Source organism: Morone saxatilis, unplaced genomic scaffold, assembly GCF_004916995.1.
Source record: "Morone saxatilis isolate NCDOM2014 unplaced genomic scaffold, NCSU_SB_2.0 Contig15, whole genome shotgun sequence".
NCBI classification, from domain to species: domain Eukaryota; kingdom Metazoa; phylum Chordata; class Actinopteri; family Moronidae; genus Morone; species Morone saxatilis.
Window position 1 is genome coordinate 13,096,335 of NW_023339707.1, and position 27,512 is coordinate 13,123,846.

Sequence of the window (27,512 nt, forward strand, 5' to 3'; positions counted from 1 at the left end):
AATCACAAAATAGGAATATTATAATATATAATAGAAAATATAGGCTATAATTAAAATATATACACTATATATATATGCGGTAAAACGGTGTGCAAAATATGAAACCATATGAGACAGACAGATTGTAATTCACCCAACTTTGTTTTGTTTTGTTGTTTTTATTATTTACAACACACAGCTCTGACCTCGGTGGCAGAGGGGACGTGCAGCAGGCAGCCCTCCCCTTTAAACATGCACGCACACACCCCTTTAAACACGTCACTCGCCCGGCTGGCTGGCTGGCTAGTATTTGGCGGTGTGGTGTGTGTGTGTATGTGTCTGTGTGCTTGTATGTGTGTGTGCGGTCGGTCTGTGGTTGTGTTTCAGGTCTGGTCGTGTTGATAACGACACACTTCGGACACATTTCATCGCGGAGAGATGGGAATTCAGAAGAAATGGCTCTAAAACAAATTGCCCTAACGCTGCTGGCCCTGCTCGGGTTGGTGGCTGTCGGTAATGGTAAGTTTTCAGCTGAGCACCTCTCCGGCTTTTGTCTCGATGTGTTTTCCTGGACTGGGCATCGCCTGTTGTCGCTCATCGTCATGGCGCTCTGTATCAGGGATTTGGCTAACCGTATCTAGCTAGCGTCGACCTCAAATAAACCTTCACGGTTGGTTGTTGGACCAAAAAAAAAGTCACGTTGTTGTGTTTGTTTGTGGTCGATTTTGATTTTTATCGACTGACTTTAAAAATAAATAAATAAATAAATTAAAAAAAAAAAAAAACCCCGACGTGTTAGTGGTCGTTATGTAGCACGGAGCAAGTAGCGAAACCACAACAACAACAACATGGTGGGGCTGTTTTTGTTTCGAGGCAGCTAACGTCGGCTAGCTTTAAACTGGATAATGAACTGTGTAAAGTTAAACGTGATCGATAATTGTGCCTTCTGTTGACTGAATTAAAACCCGTCCGTATTGTGGCGTACGGGCAAGACCAAGAGGCGAGTGATAGATACATCGACAGTCTGCAATGTTGAGGCTGGAGTTAAATGTCGCTGCTCTGCTAACATATTTACAAAACACACTCGTGTTGGCTTGTGGCTGCTTATCGGTGCCTCGCTCGGGCACAACAACCCTGTAGTGATAGCGTTATTGGTTAAACATGTGCAGTCTCTCTCCCCCTCCTCCTCCTCTCACATGTAGTGCGCGCTGGGCACCGAGCAGAAGAAGCAGTCTCTGAATGAAGGCCTAACCTACTTTGTGCATGAAATGTGTTTTTTGAGAGTAAACACTGGCAGCTCTTCCATTGGTGTCCATTTGTAAGGAGTGAAAAGGCTGCTTAGTGGCCTCCAGCAGAAAGTGAATGCTGGCATAGGGTGACAACAGCCGTGTATTCATCCGTCCCAGACAGAAGTCAGAGTTGAAGTCTGGGTTCATTGTGATGGAAATGTGGCAAGTGGGGTCTTTTGAGGCGCCAGTTATGGGGCTGCTTCAGTCTGAATTGTCCCCTTCTGCTGGAGCAGCTGATACCCTGCTCCACACCACAGCCTCAACTGGGCATATGTTCACTGAAAACCTGTGGGTGTTTGCCTCTGCGGCATGTCTGCTCATCTTTTGACTTTACTCCAAAACACGCTGCGTTAGTATTTAATAGATTTTCACTTGAGACACAGTCATTTCTTGGATTACGCAAACCCCCTTTTTGCTCTTCCCATGAGCTCTGCTTTTTCGAGATGCCTTGTTAGAACTTGCCACTCAACAGATAAACTAAGTAGCCAGAAGTCGAAATTCACCTCTGTGTGCCAGAGTAAACAGCGTGATTGCATTCGTCGGCTATTAGAGAGTATGTTGTGCTTTAACCACTTGAGTCATCCTACTGAGAGACACATGAATATCCCACCCCCGCTAAGTTTAGACAAGGGTTCGGTACACCCGAGGTTGATGGGTTCGTTTGAGGCATGCTAGGAAAGTGATCACACCTGAGTGGTCCATTTGTTTGACTGGGTTACTCCAACAATAACAGTGATGTGTGAGGGGAGAGTGGGGGTGGGTGTGTGGCCGGAGTAGACAGGGGGTGATGACGGGTTTGTCCAGCTGGCGGGGTCTGTCGCGTAGGGGGCCCACAAGTCTGTCTGGAGCCATGGGTTTCCAGCATATAATGGATTACGCCATGAAAGGACGGAAACCAGACGAGCCTGAAATGCGCTATGCCAGAGCCGATTCCAGGCATTGTGGGAAGTGTAGTGTGTTTTCTGTGAGAATACTCGTTACTCACAGGTTTGATGAATCCATCACGTGTTGTTGACTTCATAAGGATTAGGAGTCACTGGTATTATGGGCATTGCATGCCTGTGTGACGCCGTCTGCCTGGTTGCATTGAACACAATAGCAATGTGATATGGGCACTGTCAACCGCACTGCCTTGAGGTAGGGCGCGTCCCTCTCTTTTGCTTTTTCCTCCCGCCCCCTCCATCCTCTATCTCTGTCACATGAAAGACCTGGTGCTTTATCAGAATTTAATCTGTACTTTGTTATCTGTGGTCCTACTTCTGCTTTCACTTACTCACTGCCACCATAGGGTGCTATAAAAGGCTGTAGCTTGGGCGGTGTTTTTCCTAGTAAGGCCTTTTGGTTCCATGAACTCTGCACTCACTTTTAGTAGCTCTTCCACATACTATCAAGACAGGGCGATTAGAGACCGAAAAGTCCCTCCTTCTCAAATAGTTCAGGGCAGAGCCAAACTCTGCTACAGGTGCTGTTTAATTTCAAACTCGACGTGAGCGAGTTCAGGTGGACGGAGCATGAACTAGTCCGTTGGGAACATGTGTACACCTGCCCATTAGATCAGAGCCAAGGGAATGTACGGAGAAAGGTTGAAACTTATTGGGTTCAAAGGTGTGTGTCTGTAAAGAGAAGAGTTTGGACGAGGGAGGGAGGGTGAGGGTGGTAGTATTTCAAGCTGGCTTAAGCTTGAAAAGGAGAAAGTGTTTCTTTTCCTAAACGTGTAGCAGTTGTTGAGACCTGTTCTAGATGGATGGATGTTTTGGCTGCTGGATCCCTGCAGCTAAATTGATTCCAAACAAAGTTGCACGTCCGCTGTATAAACTTTCAGATTACTCCCCGGCTCAGACACCTCCTCTTTAGAAAACTGTGTTTACCAACAGTTTCTATAATGTGGCACGGAGCCAGTCAGGGTCAGGTCAGGTCTGGGGTGGTCTAGTTTCCCCCCCATAATGACCAGTGTCGTTAATGACCTCCGTTGGCCCGGAGGCTCAGAGCCCTAATTGCTGCAGCAGACAGCGTAGCCTCTGCCTGACCCAGCGCCGCCATTACCCACGTTGGACCACAAGGGATTACTACCACCGCAGAGCCAATAATTTCACTTTAGGTTGTCCATTTCTCCGTGCTGTACCCCCGAACACTTTCTTTGTTTAGAGGGTCTTTGTAGTATATGTGTAGGTGGTAAAACGACATCTGCGTTCCGTGCCATACCTTTAACAGTACTTGGAGATGGAGTTGTTATTGTCACAGTACACCCAGACAGACCTGGTAGCTATTTGAGTTCATGTCTATAGGGCTGAACCTGACACCCGCCCTCCATTACAGGTCTCTTTGTAGAGGTGTTTGATTTGTTTTTTTGGCTGTTGTTGGAATGTAGATTAGACCTGCTCCGCCTGGTCGCTTTCCACTCGAAGGTGTGCAGTCTGCTTGTCAAGTTTTCTCCAATACTTCTCTGGCAATGATTTACTTTGATAGGTGTGATGCAGGGTGGGCAGTGGGTAAGACATATTTGGCTCTGGGAATATAGTGAGTGTCTACAATCTATCTAGTTCTCGAGGTACACTTTGTAAACCTCTACCTCTTTCCTTTCCCAGGCCTCCGTAGTGATGTCGGTTCACACCTGAACTTAAGAAATCGTCCTTGCAATAAACTCCATTATGCAAAGTTGCTCCTTTTTTATTGAGCAGAAAATATAATTTTCTTAGTAACATATCATCTAAATATTAATGTGGCCATCCCTGTGTGTTTCCTATATCAACACAGTGTTGATGGTGGGCAGATGAAGTTGTTTTGGTGTCATAACATTATCTGATAACGCATTGTATGCAAAATAACTTCAGATAATATTTTTTTTTTATTTTCCACAATGAACAGTGTGGCATAATTTTTCCATCGTATTCCTGATTTATTGTCAGCTATCTTGTGTAAAGGATCTTTATGATGTTTGATTTCTGTTCATTATTAAGACAATGGAAGCTAAAAGATGTAATGCCATAAAGTGTGTTTCTATTAAAAGATGGTAGCTTGTAATATGGAGTTATCTTACACTTTAGCAAGATATAGATAGATAGTTTGAACACTCTCTATTCTTATGCCAATAAAATGGTGGTTTCACTACTTTTTATACCTCATGTTGAGCCAAAGTTCTCAAGTGTTAAAAGTTGACAATGTCCAATCAACAGCAAACATACAATATAATGAAAAATGAGAGTCGTCCAAAAATAGCATTGTGTTTTAAAGGACCAGAGTGTAGGATTCAGTGGCATCTAGCAGCAAAGTTGCAGGTTGCAGCTGTTTGAATACAGCGCAGTGTGTAGAAGAAACTACGGTGGGTGTGGAAAAAATGCCAAAAGCCCCATCTAGAGCCAGTGTTTGTCTGTTCTGGGCTACTGTAAATATGTGGTAGTTCAACTCTGTGGAAGAGGACCTGTTCCCTTTCTGATGCCAATAGTGCCTCCTAAATGTTACACACTGGACTTTTAAAATCAGGAACAGCGCTGATGTCTGATAACCAGCCATAGTTGTAGAAAGACAGAGAGTAATTGTTAAGTCTCTGGTCTGCTAATACTCAGAAGAGTGTTTAAGCTCAAGTCACGTGGTAGATGCATTGGCTCAAGGTACTGAAACATACTTGGGCATTATAGAGGCAACGTTGGACCAGTGTGGGTATTTGGGCAGCAGCATAATGTCCAAATTGAGCCTGTGCTCACACTTGTGTGCCTTTGAACTCATCCGGGGTAACAGACAGACAGACAGACAGACAGACAGGATGGGATGTAGCCTAGAGGCTGGTGGTTGGTAGAGATAGTAGAAGCAGCCTTAGCCCCAGAGACTTCACTTTAGAATCAGATCAGTAATCTGACCCTGAGATGCAGACAAAGGTAATGACTTTCCTCCTTCCACTAGCATTGATTAGGACACAGTTGTGGTGTGTGCGTGTGTCTGTCTGTGTGTGTGTGTGTTTGCACTCACACTGTCTGGTGGCGTCTGCTTGTCTTGATCAGCTCTCAGTCTGGTATCTGTATGGATCTAATTTCAGCCAGTGCATTTTGGTAATGGTGCTCTGCTCCCCGTACACACACACACACACACTGTCTCTGTCTGCGTCGCTCAGCCCCCAGAAACCCACTGTTTGCGTAACCCCGCTGCCCTGCGCCGAGCACGCTTAAGAGTATTTTCCACAGACTTCATCATCTTGCCATACTAGAAAGTTCACCTCTGTTTTGACAAGGCGGCTCTGCATGAGTAGGTCTGAACAACACATGTATACACTGGCATACACACACACACACACACACACAATACGTCATCAAGGTTAATGTGTAAACACGTTTGAAATGAGACTACGCTGTTTTTAGTTGGGTCCAAGTTAAGGCAACGCTGGTTATGGCAACAATGTTTTATTAATCCCTTCCTCACTGCGTCTGCTATTTCCTGTCTCAACATGAACGGAATGATAGGAACTTCACACACTACACAGCTCAAAACGCTCGCTCTTTGCGCCGTTTTCTCCCCTTTCTTCCACTGTTCCCTTTTCCTGTTATTGACCCCCTCCCGTAAGTCAAAGTCTAGACTGGGTTTTAATGGCGGTCGCAGCTGGTCACTTGGGCAGATCTCACTCGCAGCTGGGGGGCCCTGTAAGTCCCGCTCGTTACCCTCGGTCCCCTCCCCCATGTATTGTCCTGCCCAATTTGGGAGCAGCCCCCATCCTGTCTGGCCCAGAGCGGCCCCCAAACATTGGGGTTGTTACTGTTACCCCTGGCCTGTCCCCTGTGCACCACCCATCCCCCAGCGCTGCTCCACGCAGAAGTGCGCTCCCCCACTCCACTCTGCTCTTTGTTCGCGCAGGGGCTGGTCCAATCCCTCCTCATGTCGCCTTAATCTCCACACAAAGGACCAGTGTAAAGACCACCAATTATGTGGATACAAGAGCAGAGTTCACTCAAAAACCACAAGCACCCGGCCTCTGCTCACATCCATGTGTATTTTAGGCTTGATGTTATTCCTTCAAGTTCAGCTTTGTAACACTTCTGCTCTGAATCCAGGGAAATATGCAGAGCAGTGTGCAAACAAAATGGCATTTGGGCAAATGCTAGTGGGATTGGAGTTTCTTCGCTAGTGCATTGTTCACTTCAGTTATATATTAGTGCCCGCTCTCGCTTGACACTCATTTTGAATTGAACGTTTATTTTTCAGGTCTTGGTTTCACATTGTGCCATCTTTTGTGAAATATTGTTTGGCAGAAAATCAGCGAGCGGGACTGTTTTGTGGCAGTATCTTGATACAGAACTCTTGCTCCAATATAATAAATTACAGTAATTTAGTGGCTGTTTAGTTAACTAGATCAGGTCTTGGTCTCTGTCAGCTTAGATTTTCAGTTTTTATATTGGCCACCCATAATGTTGATGGTTGTTTGTGTGGAAGCAGACTCCATCGAAACGAAGACTTGCCACAAACCAAACTCTCGGTAGACCACAAACCAACCATGGCTGGCTCCAGAGGGCAATGTGTGTGTTTTCAGCCATGTTTGGTTTCCTTCCTGAGCTTCTGTCTGTATGTCTGTGGACCATCTGTCTTACCACACACACAGTCTCCATGATGGATGCCTGTTCATGTCAAATCAGGGTGTTCCTATCAGACGGCTGCTGTTAATTTATTGCCGTATATTGGTGCAGTGTGGATGTGGTGGGAACTAGTTTATAGCCGTCAGTTTGATTCTTATGTGAAAAATCAAACAATAAATCTAGCTTACAACAGTTAACTGTAATGTGTGTGTGTGTTAAGTGCGGTGTGGAAAACTGTTTCCCTCGAAGACGTACGGCTTTTTAAAAAGTCAGTCTTAGTTTGAGGATAGATTGATCCAAATGGCTCCTGTCTGGACTCACTAGCCAAAGATTGATTTATTTCCGTGAGGTGCAACAAACATCATGCCTACAGAAGAGCCTAATGGAAAGACGGATTCAAGTTGTGTGAATTTGATGATGGATATTGAGTGCCGTTCTAACCTACGGCTGTTATGGCTGTCATCTCTTTTATGTAGCCGAGCGATTTGCTCCATTAATGTTGCAGATTAGCGTGATGTGGCACAGGACTTGTTTTTCTGTCTTTATCAGACACAGCCTGCTTCACCTCTGTGTAATCTGCAGGAAATTCCATCTGCATGCGAACTGTAGTGAATTTGGACACAGTTCCTGCCACTTTCCCGCTCAACTCCTGGAGAGGATACACACCCACACGAAACAGATGAGAAATATTATTGAAATTGTTCAACATTTCCAGTTACCATTAAACAAACAGACATACACGCTACATACAAAAAAATGCCCCCACGCAAAATGCTCCCTCCCAGACCTATGACACAGTCATTTGTGGTTTTGGCCATTTGGATGTTACATGCTGTTGGCGCAACCAGTGTATCAGTCATTTTGAAGTCTTTCATTTATTTAAACAAACTGTACTGAACAAAGTCTAATCGTTCGACGACTCTGTTGGTTCAAGAATGTGCTAAAATCTGCTGACACCTTTTGACAAGAGACCCAAGTCGGTACAAACATGGAAGATCAGTGAGCTCATCCGGTCAAAGAAACCCTCAGGATAAGACGCAGAGGATTAGTGGAAGCTCGCCACTCTTAAAATCTTTTCTTTCCTCTGGGCCAGCCGTTGTCAGTGGTCCAACCGATGCTGAGCCTCTTCTTTCTGAAGGAGAATAAGGCTTGAAATTCTTCTCTGCTTTGTGTCTCCTTTATTGTTGCTGGTACAGTGGTCTTGTCTCCACTAAGTCCACAGCGATCAGTCTTGAGTGGTCCAGCCTTTGTTTTCCAACCGAGGATCAGCTCTCGGCCTGTCACGCCTCGCTCACAGCCCTGTCGTCAGTCAGTCAGTTTGTCATTTACCACACTGACAGGGGTTCAGTTGAGCACGAGCACTTCCCGTGGGTTTTTTTTTTCCCCCATGTGAAAACTAGTCCCACATCCATCCAGCCTTGCCTCGTCCTGCTTTGCACGGTTTGGTCGTAGAAAGACCTTGGAAGAAGCCTTTTGTGCTGACCTTACTCTAAATGAGAAGCATGTGTGCTATGACTCAATCGCATATTACCCCAAATCTAATCAGTTTGCAGTATTTTGCTCTCTTGGCCGGCCCACCAACTCTGGTTCTGTTTTAGATGTGGCAGATTTGTGCGGACTTTCTGACTCTGACCTCATTTGAGTGTGTAGACGGACCACCGTAGTCTTATTGTGGCAGCGGCAGGAGTTCCATTGTGTCAGCTTTAATAGGTCCCCGTGCAGGAGTGTGCTGTGTTTAATAAAACTCCTGTCTCATTAGCTCAAACAGTGGCAGCTCTCTGTGTCAGTGTGAGAAAGACAGAGGAGAGGGAAGAAGCAAAATGCTGCATTGGGGATTTGGCAGGAGCCCTCTCCCCTTGTTGGGTTTCACTTTGCCTGTCCCACTGGGCAGGTCTGTCTCCACCCTGCGTGTTTGGGTTCATCTGCAGTGAAGGATCTGATTTCAGGGCCGCCGGGGCCGTCTGGCTGCCGCTGTTCAACTCAAAGCTCTGTGTCTGCACGCCACAAAATGCCTACAACTGAATGGGACACTACACACTTTACATCCTGTGTTGAAACTGTTGGCTTAGCTTGCCCCCTACTGGATAAAATGGAGAAGTGAAATAGATTAACTTTTGACCTCATGGCTCTGTCTGATGAATTGGTTTTAATGAACTCTCTGTCCTTTCTACAGCTCTACGTTGTAACTGCACAAACTGTGAGAAGACAGGCTATGAGTGTGAGACAGATGGCGCCTGCATGGCCTCCACGTATAACTTCCAGGGGAAGAAGCAACATGTACGCATCTGTATCAACCGGGACAACCTGGTGCCCCCAGGACAACCCTTCTACTGTCTGAGTGCCGAAGGCCTGCTCAACACACATTGCTGCTATGAAGATTATTGCAACAGTATTGACCTGAAAGTCCCCGGTAAGGCTCCGTCATTACACAGCAGAGCTCTTTCAGTTCAACAGTGGCACTGTTTCAGTCTGTTTAAAAGTCAAAGTAATCACTTCTGCTTCTCTGTCTCGTTCATTTTATCCCTCTAGTTCCAACAAAGGAGGGAGAGTGGCCAGGTTCAGGAAGCTCCTGGGGGCCAGTGGAGCTTGTGGCGGTCATCGCGGGGCCGGTGTTCCTCCTCTGTGTGCTGCTGATGGTCGGAGTATTCCTGTTCCAGTATCATCAGAGGGCCTACAGCCACAGGCAGAGGCTGGAGGTAGAGGACCCATCCTGTGACCATCTATACTTGGCCAAGGACAAGACTCTACAGGACCTCATCTATGACATGTCCACGTCCGGATCAGGCTCGGGTCAGTTCATGCTGCCGACATAATGTGACGTATTGATGTAATGGAAAAAATATATATGTTTAGTTTAGGAAAACACATTTTCTTTTCATACTAATTTGTCAGCACTCGTCCGCTCGGGGTATTCCCACCACTCCACACTCCACAAAACAAGTCGACATGGAATCCTGGGTAATTTATTCTTTGTCTTACTACTGCCCCCTGCAGGTTTGCCCCTGTTTGTGCAGCGGACGGTGGCTAGGACCATTGTGCTGCAGGAGATCATAGGAAAGGGTCGCTTTGGCGAGGTGTGGAGAGGGAAGTGGAGGGGAGGAGATGTAGCGGTGAAGATCTTCTCATCCAGAGAGGAGCGCTCCTGGTTCAGAGAGGCTGAGATCTACCAGACGATCATGCTGCGGCACGAAAACATCCTGGGATTCATTGCAGCAGACAATAAAGGTGAGGAAGTTTGTGGGCCGGGTGGAGACTTGTACCAGTCACATGATCATTACAGACATTTATCCATAACATGATTGAAGCAACCTTGTTCAGGGGAATTCCTCAACCATTTACTTTTGAAGACAGTCAAAGTAAGAATAAGTCCTTTCAAAGCTAAATGTAAAAGAAGTGCAGATACGGAAGGGTTCCATATTTCAGTTGTAGATGTTTAGAAATTGTCTTTTACACCGGTCAGTTTTAGCTAAAGCAAGTTGTCCATTCATTGTGAAATATAATACCATGGAAATACTCTCTGACATGTATTGTTTTTTTCCCTCTTTCAGACAATGGCACATGGACTCAGCTGTGGCTGGTGTCAGACTATCACGAGCACGGCTCTCTTTTTGACTACCTGAACCGCTACTCTGTCACCATCGGAGGTATTTGATCAAACTGGCGCTTTCAGCTTGCAGCGGGCCTTTGGAACATCTCCACATGGAGATCCTCGGCACTCAGGGTGAGATGACCTGTCATGTTTAAACGCAGCACACAGTGAAACAAACAAATGAACACAGCAGCAGCGTGAAAGCGCACACAGTAGTTATTTACCTTCAGCATGCGCTATGTCTGCTGAGCTCTTGATGCAAATATAATGATGTGTTATCCGTTCTCCTGCAGGTAAGCCTGGCATTGCTCATCGTGACCTCAAGTCTAAAAATATCCTGGTTAAGAAGAACGGCATGTGTGCTATAGCTGACCTCGGCCTGGCAGTCCGCCACGAGTCCATCACAGACACAATCGATATAGCACCGAACCAGCGCGTGGGCACTAAGAGGTAAATGTTTCCATACTCATTCACTCATAAGCACACAAATGGAGACATACAGCAGGGATCTTGAGTGTCTTTGAAGGGTATGTCTGGCAGCCTTCTACATTGTGTGTGTTGTTGTGTTCGTGTGCTTGGTGGCGGTGTGTTGTGTGGTGTGTGTGTGGTGTGGTGGTGCGTGGTGTGGGTGTGTGTGTGGTGTGTTGTGTGTGGGGTGTGTGTGTGTGTGTGTGTGTGGCTCAGGCCCTGCTTGTTCCTCTGTGCCATAGAACTCCATGGTGTCTAAAAACCCATTAATGAGCGGCACCATTGAACTTTATGACACCTTTTTTTCATTACAAAGAACCGTGTCAGCGTCCCCATTCAACACTTTCCTGTTGCTGTAAATTCATACCATTTAAAAATTATTCTTTTTCATTTATTTATTTCTGTCCTCAGTAGGACCCGATGAGTCCTAAAGTATTGAGTGACACATTTTAATTTTTTTTTTTTTAATCCATGGATGTTTATGAAAGTAAAGTTATCTGTATTTTAAATATTGTTACCAAATTGAGCTATTTGCCTAAGTTCTTTGGACCTTTCAGAGGACCTTTGAGTTATTTTTTCCCAAAACAATTATAATTCATTTAACTCTGAATTGTATTTAGTAAAATATGAAAAGTCTATGGTTTTGACCCCCTTTACGATAGGAAATTCTCATTTGATACTATTATCATTGCCCACCCTAGGTATATGGCTCCAGAAGTCCTGGACGAAACCATCAACATGAAACACTTTGATTCCTTCAAGTGTGCCGACATATACGCGCTGGGCCTGGTGTACTGGGAGATTGCACGTCGCTGCAATGCAGGAGGTAAGACCCCCAACCACGAACAGCAGCTCATGTGAGTGAACAGGAAAACCCAGACTGAGACTGTTCCCCCTTGTGTACTGCAGGTATCCACGAGGAGTACCAGCTGCCCTACTACGACCTCGTGCCCTCTGACCCCTCCATAGAGGAGATGAGGAAGGTGGTGTGTGACCAGAAACTGAGGCCCAATGTGCCCAACTGGTGGCAGAGCTACGAGGTATTTCTCACTCTGTAGACACGCCAACAGCTGCACTGGCGGGTTTCTAAAAGTACATTCAGTGTCTGTATAGGAAGGCAGTTGGGAGTACATGAATATGGAATGCTGATTTCTAAACTATTGTTGTGGGGGGAGTATTACATTAATATTATAGCCTAATTTCATTGTTATAATGTTAAAGTGTTAAGTTACCCAATGTCTGTCCTGTAAAAGGTCCAACGGTTTATCTTCTTTTATGGTAGCGCACGGTTCAGATTAAAAAACATATGACTCATGTTTCCTCTTCCGTGCAGTCACTGCGTGTGATGGGGAAGATCATGAGGGAGTGCTGGTACGCCAACGGAGCGGCCAGACTGACGGCCCTGCGCATCAAGAAGACCCTGTCTCAGCTCAGCGTGGAGGAGGACATCAAGATGTGAGCGGCCAGGCGGCGTATAGAGACGCGCTGGAGACGCACAACCAGACCACACTCCCATAGGAAGCAAACACTAAAGACAGACTGCAAATGAAAACCCTGCCAGTTTTAAAGCCACACTCCAAGTTGTGACGAGGCCTACCTCACCTTTTTAGCCAAAACTACTGAGTCACCCTTCCCCTCCTGACTTTTCTCTCCCCCTCCCCCGCCTCCCTCTGTTCCTCGTGTCTCCTCCCCGTTCCCTTCGACCCCCTCCTCCATGGGCCACAACACTACAGCACTACCACTGTTAATATCATCACACTCAAGTTTTTGTTTTTTCATTTCCCATGGCAGGAATTATTTGTACAGTGACAGGATTTTTTTCTGTTTTGATCTTTTTTTACCTCTCTGAGAGTCTGTCCCATGATGGACTAACCTTGTCCAGAAGAGTCAAGAACCTTGTGGGTTTTAAGTTTAAGAATAATAACACTTCATATTGTGTTGGCCATGCAACATCACATTCTGTTGCTGTGAGTGAATATGTGTGTGTGTGTGTGTGTGTGTGTGTGTGTGTGTGTGTGGAAGATGTCTGGACTACTAGCATGTTTCTAAGACACTAAACTGTCCTCTGGTATAGGCTGTAGTTCATTAGACAAAACCAGTAATGGGTTATTTGGTAAATAAAGCATGGACAGCCGGATTTAGCTTTTTTTAATCCCTCACTTGAATATCCTACGAACAGAAATTAGTTGCACTCAACTGTAGCTTCCTCATCATGCGTGAGACGTGCGGGGATCACGTAACGGATGTGGTCCAGTCCCGGTGTTAGTTTGAAACGTGGCAGGGATAATGTTTGGGATGGTTTTTACTTTTTATTTATTTGTTGATAGTTTTTATTTCATATTGATGAACACTGTGAGATGAGACGTGACAAGCCAGAGTCTTGAGGTGAAAATTAGCGTTCAGTCCGAGTCTTCACCACCTTTTCAGGCGTTATAAGGGGTTGTCGCATTCATTTAATAAGATACTCGGTGCATATATGGATGCACCTATAGCCCCCTTTGGTGACAGGCAATGCCATCGTGCACACTGAGCAAATAAGAGGCGTATGAAATGGCAATGAAAAACAGTTTGTTTTTTTAAAATATATTTTTGTGTTTTGTGTAAAGACATCATGATGGGTGTTTTCTTTTGACTCTGACATTAGACACTACTGATGATGGGTACATATGATTTGTATATAAAACGTGCATTTTTTTTTTTTCTTTTATGCCACAAGCACCAGTGTGACATTTTGAACAGTGATTTTTGCTTGAATGGTACTTTCAGAAGTCTGTTGTTTGATCTGTCTGCATGGTTTCGAACTGTGCCAGGAAATAGATGGTGTCATCTGCTGGAATTTGTTTTTAACTTGCTCCTCTTATGGCAATTTGGTGGTACTACTGATCCCAGATCATTTTGCTGCAACTTCATTGTTTTTTTTGTTGTTTTTTTTTATGTATAATTGTTGGACTTGTTGAGTTCTTTTCAGGGCTCGGTAATGCAGATCTGTTTCTCCACACGTCCTCCAGGGTGGCATCTCTTTCTCATTAACACTGGAATATTTAGGAGCATCATGTAACCTTGAATTCTGATACTGCCAATGGCTGTTTATTCAGAAATAAAGCCAGCTGCTGACAGTTCACACACAGGGAACATACGGTTAGATGTGAAAAGTAGTTGAGACGTTTTACCTTCAAAGACTGACATGCTGTCAAGTGAAACTGCATGTTTTCATTCTACTTTGTCGTCTGCAGCTCCGAGTCGATCTGCAGACAAAACTATGAAAGTATTACACTGACATTTGTCACCATTGGGCTCTGCACTGTTATGTCCACATGGACTTTAGTTAACGTTAGTTATGTCATCACTTGATCCTGAATCCACGTGTCATGTAAGTATCCATTTTGCATGCTGTCTCAAACACTGGGTCGTCTGCACTGAGGTAGATGAACTAAAGACTCGTCTTTCCCTCTTCCTACCTGTCGTTTTTTCTTTCTTCCCTTTTTGTTCGGGTCGTTGGCTGTGTACCCCAGAAATGTTGCTGCTACTGAAAACGTGGGTAGAAGTTCAGCAGGCAGATCGGAGAAGGAGAGCTGGGAGGGGAAAAGGGAGGCTGCTGTCAGTTGAACCAAAATTGTCAAAAACACACCTGTCCATGTTTGGTTTGTTGCCATGGGTATATGACCATCAGACATCATGTTCATGAGTAATTCTTCAAGATTTCAAATCATGTTGTGCAAATCTTTTCAGATAAGGTTGAAAGGTGTATATAGATGATATACAATAAATTCCTCTTTTTCTTACCTGTGACTGGTGCTCATTCAAAATGTTTTCATTGTCATTTGTTTAAGTTGGAAATATGTGAACTTATCCTTTCCTATCCTCTTAAAGTAACAGGTTTGGTTCTTGTAACCATTCCTCCTGCTTTAAAACACTCCACTTATTTCTAATGCTCGTAACAGCTTATGGAGCCTAGAGCAGAGATGAGGAAACAGTTACACACCAAGATATTTTTTTTATTTTCAAATTAGTCTTCAACCCCAACTGATAAAAATGTATCACATTTTGTGGAGTCACAAAATGCCTTATTTTTTCACATGCAGCATTACTCCCTTAACCTGGAAGTGGAGTGTCAGTGGAGTTCCCCTTTAGATCTCTCCCTAATGCGCTTCCAAAGAAAACCCACAGTCCTTGTTGCCTGCAAAAATATAGGCTAAATATATATATCTGAAGTTAATGAGGCTTCGGCAGTCTGAATGAAGTAAAAGTGGATTTCTTCCAAAGTTAGTCGGTTCAAATGTAGTGTCTGAATTATGTGGACCTTGAGTTCATGTTATATTTACTAAGTCAACCTTCAAGCTCAATGCCAATGCTGCTTGAAGTTTTAAAGAGTTCTAAAAAAAGAAAAATTAGCACATATTTAAAATGCATTTTATTTTCCTTTACAAGAAACAAAAGCAGACAAAGAAATAAGATGAAGGGGAAAGGGAGTGGGAAAGCTGTATATAAAGAGATGCAACCTCTGGCGTCCTGAAAAAAATATGTACAATTCAAAATAATATCCATACAAAACATGCCACATACAATAAAAATGATCATTATATTTATTCATATTCCCTAAAAGTATCTCTGCTGTACAGATGCAACTTCTTTTTAAAAAGTAGGTGAGGTTAAAAAAAACCTTCAATTTGAGCAAACTTTATTAAATTATAAGATATGCAGAGAACTTAAATTAAGATTCAGAGAAGTTAAAAATTATTCAGGCTAAAATCCAGTGAGCGGCATAATGTCTCGTCATGGTCTTCCCTTGAAATAGAAACATACCAAAAAATATATATATCACTGCTCCGGATACTTGATCAATATCTACCACTTTAGAGAAGTTCTCCATTATACTATGAGAGTGCAATTCATTACCAGGTTAAGTATGGGATTAACTTTGAGTATTACATCATAACATACATTAGGCCAAGTAACCATTTCACAAGGTTTACCAACACATTCACTTCTATAGGGAAGATATAAAAAGCAAAAACACTAACAATATTCTAGGGAATTCAAGATTTTCCATTCAAGAGTATATTAATCCAATTGTGACCGATTAAGGGACAGGTTTTGGTAATCAACAAGCAGTAGCATAAATAAAAAGAAAAATAAACACGAACAATATTACATAAATACAAATGCTATGCACCATTGTACTGCTTTACGCAAGAAGTGATTTTCATGTCTAATTAACGACCCTCCACATGAATCCAAACAGTTTCATAATCACATTGGCTTCTCGTCGCAATTGATTGGAGAAGACCAGACATTTTCTCATACCTATTTTTAACAAACTTGTCTCTGAGAGCTTATAGCAAAAACACTAATAGAAAAACAGGTCAATGCAAAACACTCTGGTTCATATACATAAAGATATTAGTTTGCCATTTTACATATATTTATATTTATATACAGCTTTATCTTTGTTAAAATGATATCCAGTGGTTGGTTTTTTTTTTCAATTTTATTTCTCTACACTTTTCACTTTATTGATTACAAAGGGGCTGGATAAAGAGTTGCTGTCCCCTAATGCATATACTATATATACAGTTTGTACAACTTTGCATTTTTAAAATCATGTGAGGTCTTAGGTTAGGGGAAGGAGGAAACAAAGTAGTATGGGAAGGTGGAGTTTTAGTAAAGCTCCCTTTAAAGACTTTTTCATTCATCTTACATAGAAATGAAAACAAATGCCCTTTTTTCCAATAAGTCTTTCCCTGCCATCAGTTCAGCCTCGAGAGGACAGTACCAGCACTAGAAAAGCACACTACAGGGGAAGTAGAAACACTGCAGGCTGTACTCAGGCAGAGGAAGACTTACTACAGTAAAGTTTAACAACAGTCCACTAAATAATACAGAGAGGAAGAGGCATGATTCAAAGTTTAAGGTTAAGTTGTGAAAAGATCGGGTTGTTCGGGGGAATAAAAAGCATTTCATGGGACAGTAGTCATGCATCCACCGGCTGGTTTTCAACAAGTGGAACTTCAAAATATGAAGCAACAAGCAAATGTGTACTTGGTTAATTTAGGACTCCGCAGTCTTCTTTAAAGACTAAGTGTCCTTGTGATCCTAGAGCCATTCACTCACACCATCATGGTCTTTAAGCAACTTAAAAAGGTGGATGTTATTGTGCTTTCACACAGCTAATAACATGGTTTTGAGACACATAAATAAAGAGAACAAAAAAGAAAAAAGCTACATCAATATCCAGGATGATTTGGTGGCATACAGGACACCCGCTAAGCTTCTGATTGTGATTTTAATGCAATAATCTTATCAAAACTGTCATATATTTCCTCTGTATAAACAATTCATGAATAATAATTATGTTGGCTCATTATTGTAAATCATCATCAGCATAGAGTAGATAGAGCAAACCTGCTGCTTAAGATTCCCTGCTTGTCCGAGAAGGCTAAGCCCATAAAAACATTCCCCCTTTCCCCCCCGTTCCACAGTAGCAGTTAACAGTTTTTATACAAAGCAGTCACTTCCCGCTAAATCAATGAGGTAGACTGGGTCCAACTAACCCACCTTGGGACTCCACACAGTCACAACATCTGGTGCCTCTGGAGCCACAGATCAATAGCATCTCAAATTTTATATTAACTTACATATTTTCTTTTTTTCCATCGATCATATGTAGTTCTTACACAGAGCCACATCAAGATTGTCTAGCTAGCCAAATATCCGTGTTGTCTTCATTGATGACTTGATGGGAAAGTGCCTTTTCTGGGAGGTGAGGGGGGAGGTGTGGTCAGGTAGGACAGGAAATAGGTCCGTCTTAGAACATAAAAATGCATCATCGTTAGTTCATTCTTAGTATTTTAAAATGGCTTTTTGTCGAAGCTCCAGGTGAGCTCTGCACTACGAGTATTGATATCAGAGGGTCAGAATCATTTGGTAGATGTTGAGGATTGTTTTCCAGCCACTGTAAGCTTATTGAGAACAGTCGAGGGGGGAAAGGGTTTTGGCTGAGGAAAGGGTGATTCACTAGTCCAAACATGAAAGTTAGTCCCACCATCAAGCTGCTGTAGACGGAGGTGGTCGGTTGCTTTTATTGATTAATGCTCTTCAAACCTTTGGCTACAGGTGTCAACGCTTTAGTCTTTCAATGACGGAGGCCTGCCTTCCTCCACATCTTTCAGAACAGCTTATGCACTGGCTATGTAGGATTCAAAGGCTTTGGCGCAGGAGTGTTCTGGCACCAGTGAGAGGGGAATTCTCCATTTTTCTTTCTTCCGGTTAGTTCATCCACTTTCGGCAATTCCAGGCTCCACAATGGCAAGGGATCTTGTGCTGATCGTCCTCGAAATCGAACTGGTAGTCGTAGGTCAGCTAGAATTAAGAAACGGGGACAGTTAATGGCTGCTTAGAGTTAAAAATTAACTTCAAAAACAGACAGGGTAGTAAAATAAAGGAGACATGTCTATGCGTGAGTAACTGTTTTCTAATGCACTGCACCTCTTCTCCCTTGGGGATCCTACGGCTGGAAATGATGATAATCTTGTCTTCTTTGTCAAACGTCACAACCTCTGCCACACAGTTGGGAGCACAGGAATGGTTGACGTAGCTGGAAAGGAGAAGAAAAAAAAAAGGTTAAAAAGAAAACAACAAACATACTAGACTCAAAAGGTTTACAAGGCGACAACCAATAACAAATCAACACTTACCGAGCGGGGCCACCTGTCAGAGTGGCATCAATCACCTGCTCATTGTTGATGCGGAACATGTAAATCCCACGGTTCTAAGGTAGAAGAAGAAAACAATTTCTTTTTAATAGACATACATGTTTGGCATGCACTTAAACTGTAACACAACAGAACGCTTTTTGTGTTGCATTTAGTCGGCGTACCTGCAACTCGTAGATCTTCTCACGCCGATTGGCCACCTCGTTGCGTATGACCGTACCGATGTACTCAATGACCATGGTGTGCTTCTCCAGATCCTTAGCGGCGTACAGACCCAGGCCCTGAATGCGGGATCGTGCCAGATACACGTTGTTCTTCCACTCAGTCTTCAGGCGCCGATACTGGGACGACTTGGAGTGGACAAACTGCTTGCTGTATGGTGTGTTGAGCTCTCCAGTGAAGGTACTCTGGTAGGCCTTTGACACGCTGGTGCTATTTAGAGTGTGAGGCCTTGAGACAAACAGAAAAGAAAGGGTTAATGTGTATTCAGTCACTTGGAACATCCATATAGAAATGTTTAAAAAAAGCTGTGCTTTGGGTCTGCGTATTTGTTGACCTGAGCAAGTTAGCAATCACTTCTTTCATCGACTGTAAAGGAATACGTTTGTGAGGTAGAACACAAACTTTAGAATTACTGAAATAATAAGACGAGACATAAAAACAGAATTCTTATTACGCTTTATTATTATATTATTACGCGCCTACCACAACACATTGGGTGTTACTGTAAAGTCCAGCTTCTAGTGGCTTATTGCTAATTGAATGCTGCTTCACCTCTTGCACTGTGTGGGGACCTTTGGCTCAGAGCGAGCACAGCCAGTGGGATTGATCATAAGCGGGAGCTCCATCAGAGGGTGACGGCCATATCGGAACTGGTAGTTCTGGCAGTTCTCCACTCCAGGCAACTAAAACACAACAAAGTCACACAAAATAATGTTAATCATGCACTTTGATCAACACTTGAACCATTAAATCCCAGCAGACTTGGTTCTGTAGCCCACAGGTCTTAACTACCGGGTTCAATTTGGATTCTGGTTAAGCTGTCTGTATACAGTCATGTCTGCTTGCAATGTTTGCTTTATTCAGTAACAGTCAATTAGGAGACTTCATCTTTTTTTTTTGTTTTTCCTCTTTTGCAAGTACTTTAAATCTCTCACTGGTTTGTGCTATTTTTTCACTTATTCTTAAGTTCACTATTACGCAGATGCTAACCTATAGCATATTGAATATTGGCTTGTAAACGGCTCCAATTCTAACAGGGAGACAAAGTGATTCTGTTTCCTGCTGCATATTCTTACCGACTCAGTGATACGCATGACAGCATGAATTGTGAGGCCATACATCTCCTCTCCCTTGACATGTTCTGTGAAAAGCTTCAACATGGATGACTCATCTCGGAGTTTAGCCACCTGCTGAACCACCCGTTCCCAGATCCCTGAAGACAAAGAGCGTGAGTTACATACAATGGTCACGAGAGTTATCTAAAGTGGAAAAGTCAAAACACAGAGATATTATGCAACATAAAGTAGAAGTTCTTACCCTGTGGAGTAGTGTCACGATACTGCAAATCCTCCATCCCATGCTCCAGGACACGCACCTCAAACAGGGGGCGACCATCATCCTCACTGATGCGGCAGCGGTAGCGACAGCGCTTGTTGGGCAGACGCGTGCTCCAGTAGATGCGTGTGGCCTCATAGCCAACGGGGAAAATGGCAGTGGGTGAGTGGAAGTTTGCCATCTGGGAGGGTAGCAACTGGCCAACAGCATGAAAGATGAGACCACCGACACGGAACAGATGGATACGGTCACCTCGCTGTAAGATGCTGGCAATCTGCTTGACCTCATCACGCTCAATGTAGACGCGCCGTAAAACAGCAAACGCGCTGAGCTCATCTTCACTGGGGCCCTTCAGCTTATGCTGGGTGCACAACATGGTCTTGTCCTTGAAGAACATGCAGCGTGCCCGGATGGCACAGGCAAAGTGGTAGACATTCGGGCAGCGCATTCTGTTGCAGCTGTTGGTGGCACCCGTTTTCTGGCAGTACGCGCAAAGAGTCCGCAATCCGCGACGCAGAGCTACCTCCACATTGATCAGGGCGCCCCCCTGAGTCTCATAAACCTCTGTGGACCACAGGGCACAGTTAAGGTGCACCCACAGGTCCACATCAATGTTAAGCAACCTGGCAGGCCCATCGGTGGCTCCGTCACCTTCCTCATGGCAGAAGCAGCATTTACGTTTATCCCGAGGCAGCCGGTCTGGTCGAAGAGTAATGCGCAGGCGTTCCATTAGTTCAGACACCTCACGGCTGCTCTCCTTCTTAGAACCACCCTTACGTATTGAGATCACAATCTGAAGACGCTTCCAGCGAATCCCTTTCCATTTTTTCACTTTGGGATGTTCCACCTCCTCATCAGGGGAGAGGGGCCTGCGCTGCTTGACAGCCTTTGGAGAAGACTCCATGTTGGTGGGAGAATCTTGTGGAGGTTGAGCTGGATCATTAGTCAAGTCCTCCTCCTTGGTAACAGGACTCAGATGGTCTTCAGTAGGAGCAGTAGGAGCTGGAACTGCAGTGGCAGTTGCTGGATCTGTGACTGGATCTGTGACGGGATCTGTGATCGAATCTTTGACGGGATCTGTGACGGGATCTGTGACGGGATCTTTGACGGGATCTTTGACGGGATCTGTGACGGGATCTGTGACGGGATCTGGAGCAGCAACTTCAGACTCCTGGACATCAGTTGGTTGAGCAGCATCAATAGGAGGACCAACATCCTGTTCAGGCTCTATCTTGATCTGGACATTGATGGGACTGGAGGGAGACGGGGATGGAGGAGCTGATTTTTTCAAAGGTTCAGCTTCACAAGTTGTAACTGGGCCAGATGGGGGAGGTTGTGGAGGGGACGGCGATGGGGGTGGAGATTCCTCCACCGGTATACTAGGAAGATGGCGCACATCCAAGTCATTTACATTGGTTGTGTAACAGTGCTGGACCGGTTTGTCCTCTTTTTCTGGGAATTCCTGAAAGGAAAAAAAAAAAAAGCATATTTTAAGAAATATGTAGTACATGACAGCTTATCAAAAACAGATCAATAATTCATACAGTGCTCAAGAGATCTGTAATGTCTGACCTGTTTAATAAGTGCCAGAATGTCCACTTGTTTCTTCAATGTACAGCCTGGTAGAGACACATCAAATTGTCTTAGCCACTCATCCTGGCTGGGTGAAGCACTGTCCTTTGTACACAGAGCCCCTGTAAAAGCATGAGCACCTTCACATTAGTCTGAATTCATGGATTAATAAACTTGAAAGACTTGTAAACAACAGGACAATCCAAATTAACAATAGCCTCTAAATGCATACCTGACTGGCCGGGTCCTTTCCCAGGCCCATCAACTCCAGGCATGTCAGGGTTTTGGGGAGGGAAAGTCACCTGATAAGCACCTGGCATCCTAATATTAAGCAGCTGGGCCATAGCCATCCTGACATGGTTCAGTTTCTGGAAAAAAGTCAGTTCAAGTTTTTGTTAACAATGCATGAAGATGAGGAAAGGTTAAACTGGGTGTATTGATATCATGGCTTCGTACCTCGGCAGAAGACAATGTGAAGGTAACGGACACTTCGTTGCTTTTGGCTTTGTCCCAATGGTTGGATGTGGAAACTACCTTGTTATCGGCTGCTTCAAATGGTTTGTTTTCTGGGAATGCTACAAAAGAAAATGTGAAAATTACCATATTAGCAGTTTGCATTTTCGCTGGCACTTTTAGCAATATAAATGGATTTAATGGTCAAATTAAGACTTGAACAATAAAACCTAAAAACATAATGGACTTTTTGGGATTTCACCAAAACATGTATAAAAAGGTATGAGCAATGTAACTGTTTGAGGTAGTTACATTTTGAATGTTGTATAATATCTGGGATGGCAGTGCGAGGTATGAGAGGGATGATGGGCGATATTGCTCTCTCAGTCTCCTCCTCTTTAGGCTCCCGTAGATGAGGGAAACGTGGTGTTTCATCTCCTACGTTACTCTCGGGGGATGATGCCGGGATGATGCTTTCTGGAGCATCCTCGTCATCACTCTCCATCCTGTTAAGAAGAAGTTCCCTTAAGTTATAGCCAGCAACAAGAAATCCATGTATTTTGGTTGACAAAGAAATTTCCTATTGTACCTGATGTCCTCATTCTGGTTATGTGGCGGGGTGGGGAGAGCTGCTAGAATGTCTACACTCTTCACTTCTGTAACAGAATCTGCAGGGAGAAATTAAAGAGTACTTAGATCCCAATTACTTCACCACTGCAATTAAATAGCATGAAAAACAATAATTTCATCGTCTAATCCCTCATTATTTACCCATTGGCTCTTCTGCTGGCTCTGTGTCTTTTTGACCCTCAGACAGCTCCTCCCCAGGAGTCACTCCATTCAGCAGCTTGTGCTGTACTGAAGGCGGAGGAGTAGGTGGCAGGGAGGATGGGGGTGTTGGTGGGTTGCTGAGGTTACTCTGTAAAAAGGAATACAACAATATCCTCATAAAACAACGTTTTTTCAAGATTTTGTTCTTAAAGAAGCATGGATCAACAACCAAATGTTGGCACAGCCTGCAAAAGCGAACCACTGGTACATGTTGCAGCTTCGTCATACCTTAGTGAGTAGCTGAGAATAGTAGTCTGGGATATTGTCCAGCACCGCATTTCCAAAGGATCCTTTGAGCTGGGCTTTGCCATTGGCTGGACTGCTTCCAAAAGGGGCAAACAGATCTAGACTGGCAGTGATTGAAGGCTCCATGAGGGGCAGCAGAGAGAGACCCTGGAGGATAAATGTCCATTAGTAAAAATGAAGAAGCACTCTTGTAAACATCAATGGCAGAAATCATTTAGGAAATTCATTTTGGCCATCCTTTTACCTGTTTGAGTTGCTTTATCAGGGCTTCGGCACTTTTTCCAACTTCTTCCTTCTTGTTCTTCTTCCGTGCATTAGGCCCTCGGTCCCCAGTTGCCTTATTAGTGCGTTTTGGCTTTTGTACAGGAGCCCTTTTTGTTATAGACTGTAAATCCTGTAAGAGTTGAGAAAATGAATGAGATGTTCTTTCCACACAAACAACATGAGGGCAAAAAAAAAAAATCAAAAGCACTAAAGACAAACATACCTCCATATTTCGTGGAGTCCCTTGAAGTTTTTGCTCCAACATAGCTAGTTTGGTGTTGATGTGGCCATTGATTTCATTGTGGATACCTTCAGAAGGTCTCTGAGCACCAAGTTGAAGGTTCTTGGTCCTCAGGAGTTTCTGTAATAGTTGCTGTCCAGTCTCAGATCTAGGGCCTTGAGTCCCAGGGTCTCCAGCCACGCTTCCAGCATTAATAAAGCTAGTGTTGTTCCCGGAAGTAACCATCTCTCCCGTTGCTTCTCGCTTCACAGCACCAGGATGAGGCTCTGTTGCACCATCACACTGAACCTCTCTTGGTTCCTGTTTAATGTTCTGTAGGGTTATCTTACATAGCTCCCCTACTCTAGAGCTATGTTGTGTGTGAGGAGCATGGCTCTCTGTGACCTGCTGCGACTGTTGTTGAACATTCATGCCTTTCTGTGGACCATTGGGGGTGACTGAGGCTGTCTGACATGTTTCATTGCCTGATGTCTGAGTTTCTATTTTCAGTCCTGGACAATCAAGTGGACTCCTGGCTCCAGGTGACCTGAGTGGAGATGCCCTGACTTGGCTGTACGGACTCCCCCTTCCAGCCCTGTCAGCTATAGAAGGTGAGGAGACATGGGATGAATGGGGTGAGGCCGGGTGGGCTGGGCTCATGCCAAAGGGGCCTCTTGGAGAATACGCATGGGATGGAGAGCCCTGCATGCGGCCTGCTGCAGCCACCATTAGTGCTTGTTGGTTCTGGTTGGGAGTGGGTGGACGCATCCCCATTGCTTGATTAAATGTGTGCCGTTGTGCATCACCAGGAGAGTTGGGTAATGGCTGACGTGGAGATGTTGGTCTTACCATACGGCCATGGTCCATAGGGGAAGGTGGCACTGGTACCTGTCCTCTCATAATATGTTGCATCATCTCCCCTGGTGGTGGCTGTTGCTGCCCAGGGACCATCATCCCCTGCTGTATCTGAGGAGCAACACCAGGTTGGTGGCCCAACATGCCTGACTGTTGCTGAGTGCCCACTGCTCCTGGCTTCCCCATGGCTCCATATGGCATCTGTTGGCCTTCCATTCCTGGCATCTGCTGCCCAACCTGTGGCACCTGTCCTGGTGGCATGTGAGATCTTAACTGACCTTGCTGGCCTTGACTCATTGACATCCGCAGCATCTGTCCCTGTTGGAGCTGCCTCTGGGCAATCATGGCCTGGATGTGCTGTATCTGCTGGTTTGGGGGGAGATTGCGCAGCTGAGGATTCTGAGCAATAATAGCCTGGATGTTGATAGGGGTGCGGATCTGTCCTTGTGGAAGTGCAGGCCTTTGTGCCATCATCCCTTGCTGCTGGACCCTCATCATGCCCATCATGGCCTGTTTTTGCTGCTGGGCCATGAGAGCTTGCTGTTGTGGACTATGTCCCATCACAACAGGCTGTGGTTGGCCGGGATGGTTCTGGCCTATGATTTGCTGCTGGATGCTGGGATCTTGTGACTGCTGCATGGCATTTTGAACTGTTTGCTGTTGTTGCTGTTGAGCCAAGAAATCAATTGGTTTTCCTTCCTCTTTAATAGTCATCAGACCTGGCTTGTCAGCACCGAGGGAAATTTGCCTCTGGAGAGTGAGTGGAATTTGTTGCTGCTGTTGCTGAAGCACACCAGACTGTTGGTTTCCAATCATACCTGTCTGTTGCTCAGATACAGACTGAGGATTTGACTGTTGCTGCTGCTGCATATAAACCTGGTTTTGATGCTGCTGCTGCTGCTGCTGCTGTAATTGCTGCCTCCCCAAGTCAGTTTGATGATCATTTCCAGAGCCTAGTTGGGTCATCTGATTAGGAGTGGAGGGTCCACTCTGCTGTGGTGGCGTTCTCGAAACAGGGCTGAGGATCCCACCCTCTTTGGGGCCTGAGTTTTGGCTGTCTGTAGCTCCCTGTGGCTGGGGCGTGATACTTCCTGCTGAAGGGGAGGAGCCCATCTGTGGGGTAGAGGGTTGAGAGAGCCCTCCTTGCTCTTGGCTGGATTGACTGATCATCTGTGTAGGCTGTCTTTGCTGTACCATCTGCTGCTGCTGCTGCTGCTGAAGGTGAGCCAAATTCTTTGCAACATTCTGCTGCTGCTGCTGAGATGCAAGCATGCGTTGGGCCAGAATGTTCTGTTGTTGGGGAGTCAATTGGACCTGGGGACCCCTAAGGCCAGGGTGACCTGGAGATCCAACCATACCCTGCTGACCCATCATCAGCTGAGGCCGCTGTGGTGGTGGAACTGGCTGGTTGCCCATGATTCCAGTTTGAGCTGCCATCATGGCTTGAGCATGGTTAATAGGCTGGCCTCCTGCAAGGTTCTGGGGCAGCGGAGCCACAGACTGGCCTCCAACCATTCCTTGTGGAACCTGCACCATGGTCTGCTGATTGGGCTGCATTCCCTGTTGAGTGTTTGCTTGGTTGGCGAGCATTCCCTGTTGAGTGTTTGCTTGTTGTTGGGCCATTAGTGGGTTCCCCATCATACTGGCCTGATTTGGGTGTGGCATTGGTTGCTGGCCCATCATCACTTGTTGCTGCTGTTGCTGTTGCTGGAGCTTTGCCATCTGCATCCTATGCTGAAGCTGTCTTTCTTGGAGAAGCCGTGGGTCTGCACCTTGCATTCCAGGCCCTTGTGGGAAGAATCCTGTTGGAGCCCCAGGAGGACCTGGAGGCCTTACTACATTGGCTCCAAGTGTTGCAGGGAGCTGGGGTTGGGCTCCACCAATGAAGGGCTGGCCTTGGGGCATCCTGACAGGCATTCCAGCTTGGGGCATCATGCCAGGGTGCTGGCCCATTACTGGTGTTCCCTGCTGGCCCATCACCATCTGGCCAGGCATCTTGGGAAACATGTGAGGGGGCCCCCCCTGGGCAGAATGACCTGGGGTAAGAAGACCTGAGCCTTGCTGATGCTGCTGCTGCTTGCTTCTGTACTCTGCAATAAGATTGGTGTGCTCCTTTTGCTGCTTGCGTACCTAGAGGAGAATAATTATAAACAGATATTTATTTGCATATCAAAATGCCAAGTGCCATAAATGTAGAAAAGTTTGTAAACCTGATATCTACACACCTGGTCAAGCTGTTTCTGAATTTTGCTCTGCTCTTCTGTAACCAACTTTAGTTTCTCTGCATCGGCTTCAGCAAATTCCCTGCCAGCTTTTTTAGCAGTGCGCTGCTTAGCACACAGTGCCTTGCGTGATTTGCGGTGAACTCCAATCTGTTCCTCCAAGAATTTCAACTGCATTTGGAGTAACTGCTGGGTGTGAAGAAGCCATTCTTCATATTGGTGCTGTTCTGCATCGTCTGTAACAAAAGAGATAACTTAATACATCCTTAAAAAGAGAATGGGGTCAACAGTATTACATCTTTTCAAATGACATAATACATTTGTAACAAAACACAGTATTGGTTGAACATACTGATGATTCCTTGCACAAACTGGGGAGGGTTGGGTCTTGACTGGGTGGGATCACTGGTTTCTCCCTCCTAAACACAAAAAGAAAGCATTTATATGAATCAGTTACAGCAGAGAAGACTTGAAATTAAATACAAAAACATTCTGACAAGCAATACAGCATACCTTTGGTGGTCCAGATGTAAGTTGACCTGGATCTGTGCCTGGAGCAGAGGCCAGCCTCTGAGCAAGCAGAGAAACTTGTTGCCTGAAGAGAAAGTACAACATAAAACATATAACTATACCTGTAGTGTATTAAGCAATGGTCTGTAGGGGTTGTGTAGTTTCCAAACCACTGTGCATAAAAGTTGTA

The 27,512-nt window shown here is 44.9% G+C and overlaps 2 protein-coding genes across 5 annotated transcripts in view; one reads left to right on the top strand and one right to left on the bottom strand.

Annotated features, from left to right (window-relative positions):
• The first annotated feature begins 269 nt into the window (after window positions 1–269).
• acvr1ba (activin A receptor type 1Ba) lies at window positions 270–14,669 on the top strand. The gene is given in 10 exon segments (XM_035656946.1): window positions 270–498; window positions 8,997–9,233; window positions 9,353–9,613; window positions 9,818–10,048; window positions 10,372–10,469; window positions 10,472–10,544; window positions 10,706–10,862; window positions 11,582–11,706; window positions 11,790–11,920; window positions 12,214–14,669. Coding segments are annotated over 10 exon segments (1,503 nt in total). The 5' UTR covers window positions 270–434; the 3' UTR covers window positions 12,340–14,669.
• Window positions 14,670–15,273: 604 nt separating this feature from the next.
• Window positions 15,274–27,512, bottom strand: part of kmt2d (lysine (K)-specific methyltransferase 2D) — a 31,360-nt gene continuing 19,121 nt past the window's right edge. For all 4 annotated transcript variants that reach the window (XM_035656890.1, XM_035656886.1, XM_035656889.1 and 1 more), the window contains exons 37-55: window positions 27,326–27,407; window positions 27,165–27,231; window positions 26,816–27,048; window positions 23,739–26,720; window positions 23,496–23,645; window positions 23,234–23,398; window positions 22,946–23,093; window positions 22,764–22,842; window positions 22,487–22,680; window positions 22,178–22,296; window positions 21,954–22,089; window positions 21,722–21,843; window positions 20,132–21,611; window positions 19,891–20,027; window positions 19,367–19,497; window positions 18,757–19,042; window positions 18,575–18,648; window positions 18,366–18,474; window positions 15,274–18,239 (exon numbers count right to left, since the gene is read on the bottom strand). In XM_035656890.1, coding sequence (XP_035512783.1) covers window positions 18,147–18,239; window positions 18,366–18,474; window positions 18,575–18,648; window positions 18,757–19,042; window positions 19,367–19,497; window positions 19,891–20,027; window positions 20,132–21,611; window positions 21,722–21,843; window positions 21,954–22,089; window positions 22,178–22,296; window positions 22,487–22,680; window positions 22,764–22,842; window positions 22,946–23,093; window positions 23,234–23,398; window positions 23,496–23,645; window positions 23,739–26,720; window positions 26,816–27,048; window positions 27,165–27,231; window positions 27,326–27,407 — 6,787 coding nt within the window. In that variant the 3' untranslated portion in view covers window positions 15,274–18,146. The remainder of the gene's footprint in view (window positions 18,240–18,365; window positions 18,475–18,574; window positions 18,649–18,756; window positions 19,043–19,366; window positions 19,498–19,890; window positions 20,028–20,131; window positions 21,612–21,721; window positions 21,844–21,953; window positions 22,090–22,177; window positions 22,297–22,486; window positions 22,681–22,763; window positions 22,843–22,945; window positions 23,094–23,233; window positions 23,399–23,495; window positions 23,646–23,738; window positions 26,721–26,815; window positions 27,049–27,164; window positions 27,232–27,325; window positions 27,408–27,512) is intronic.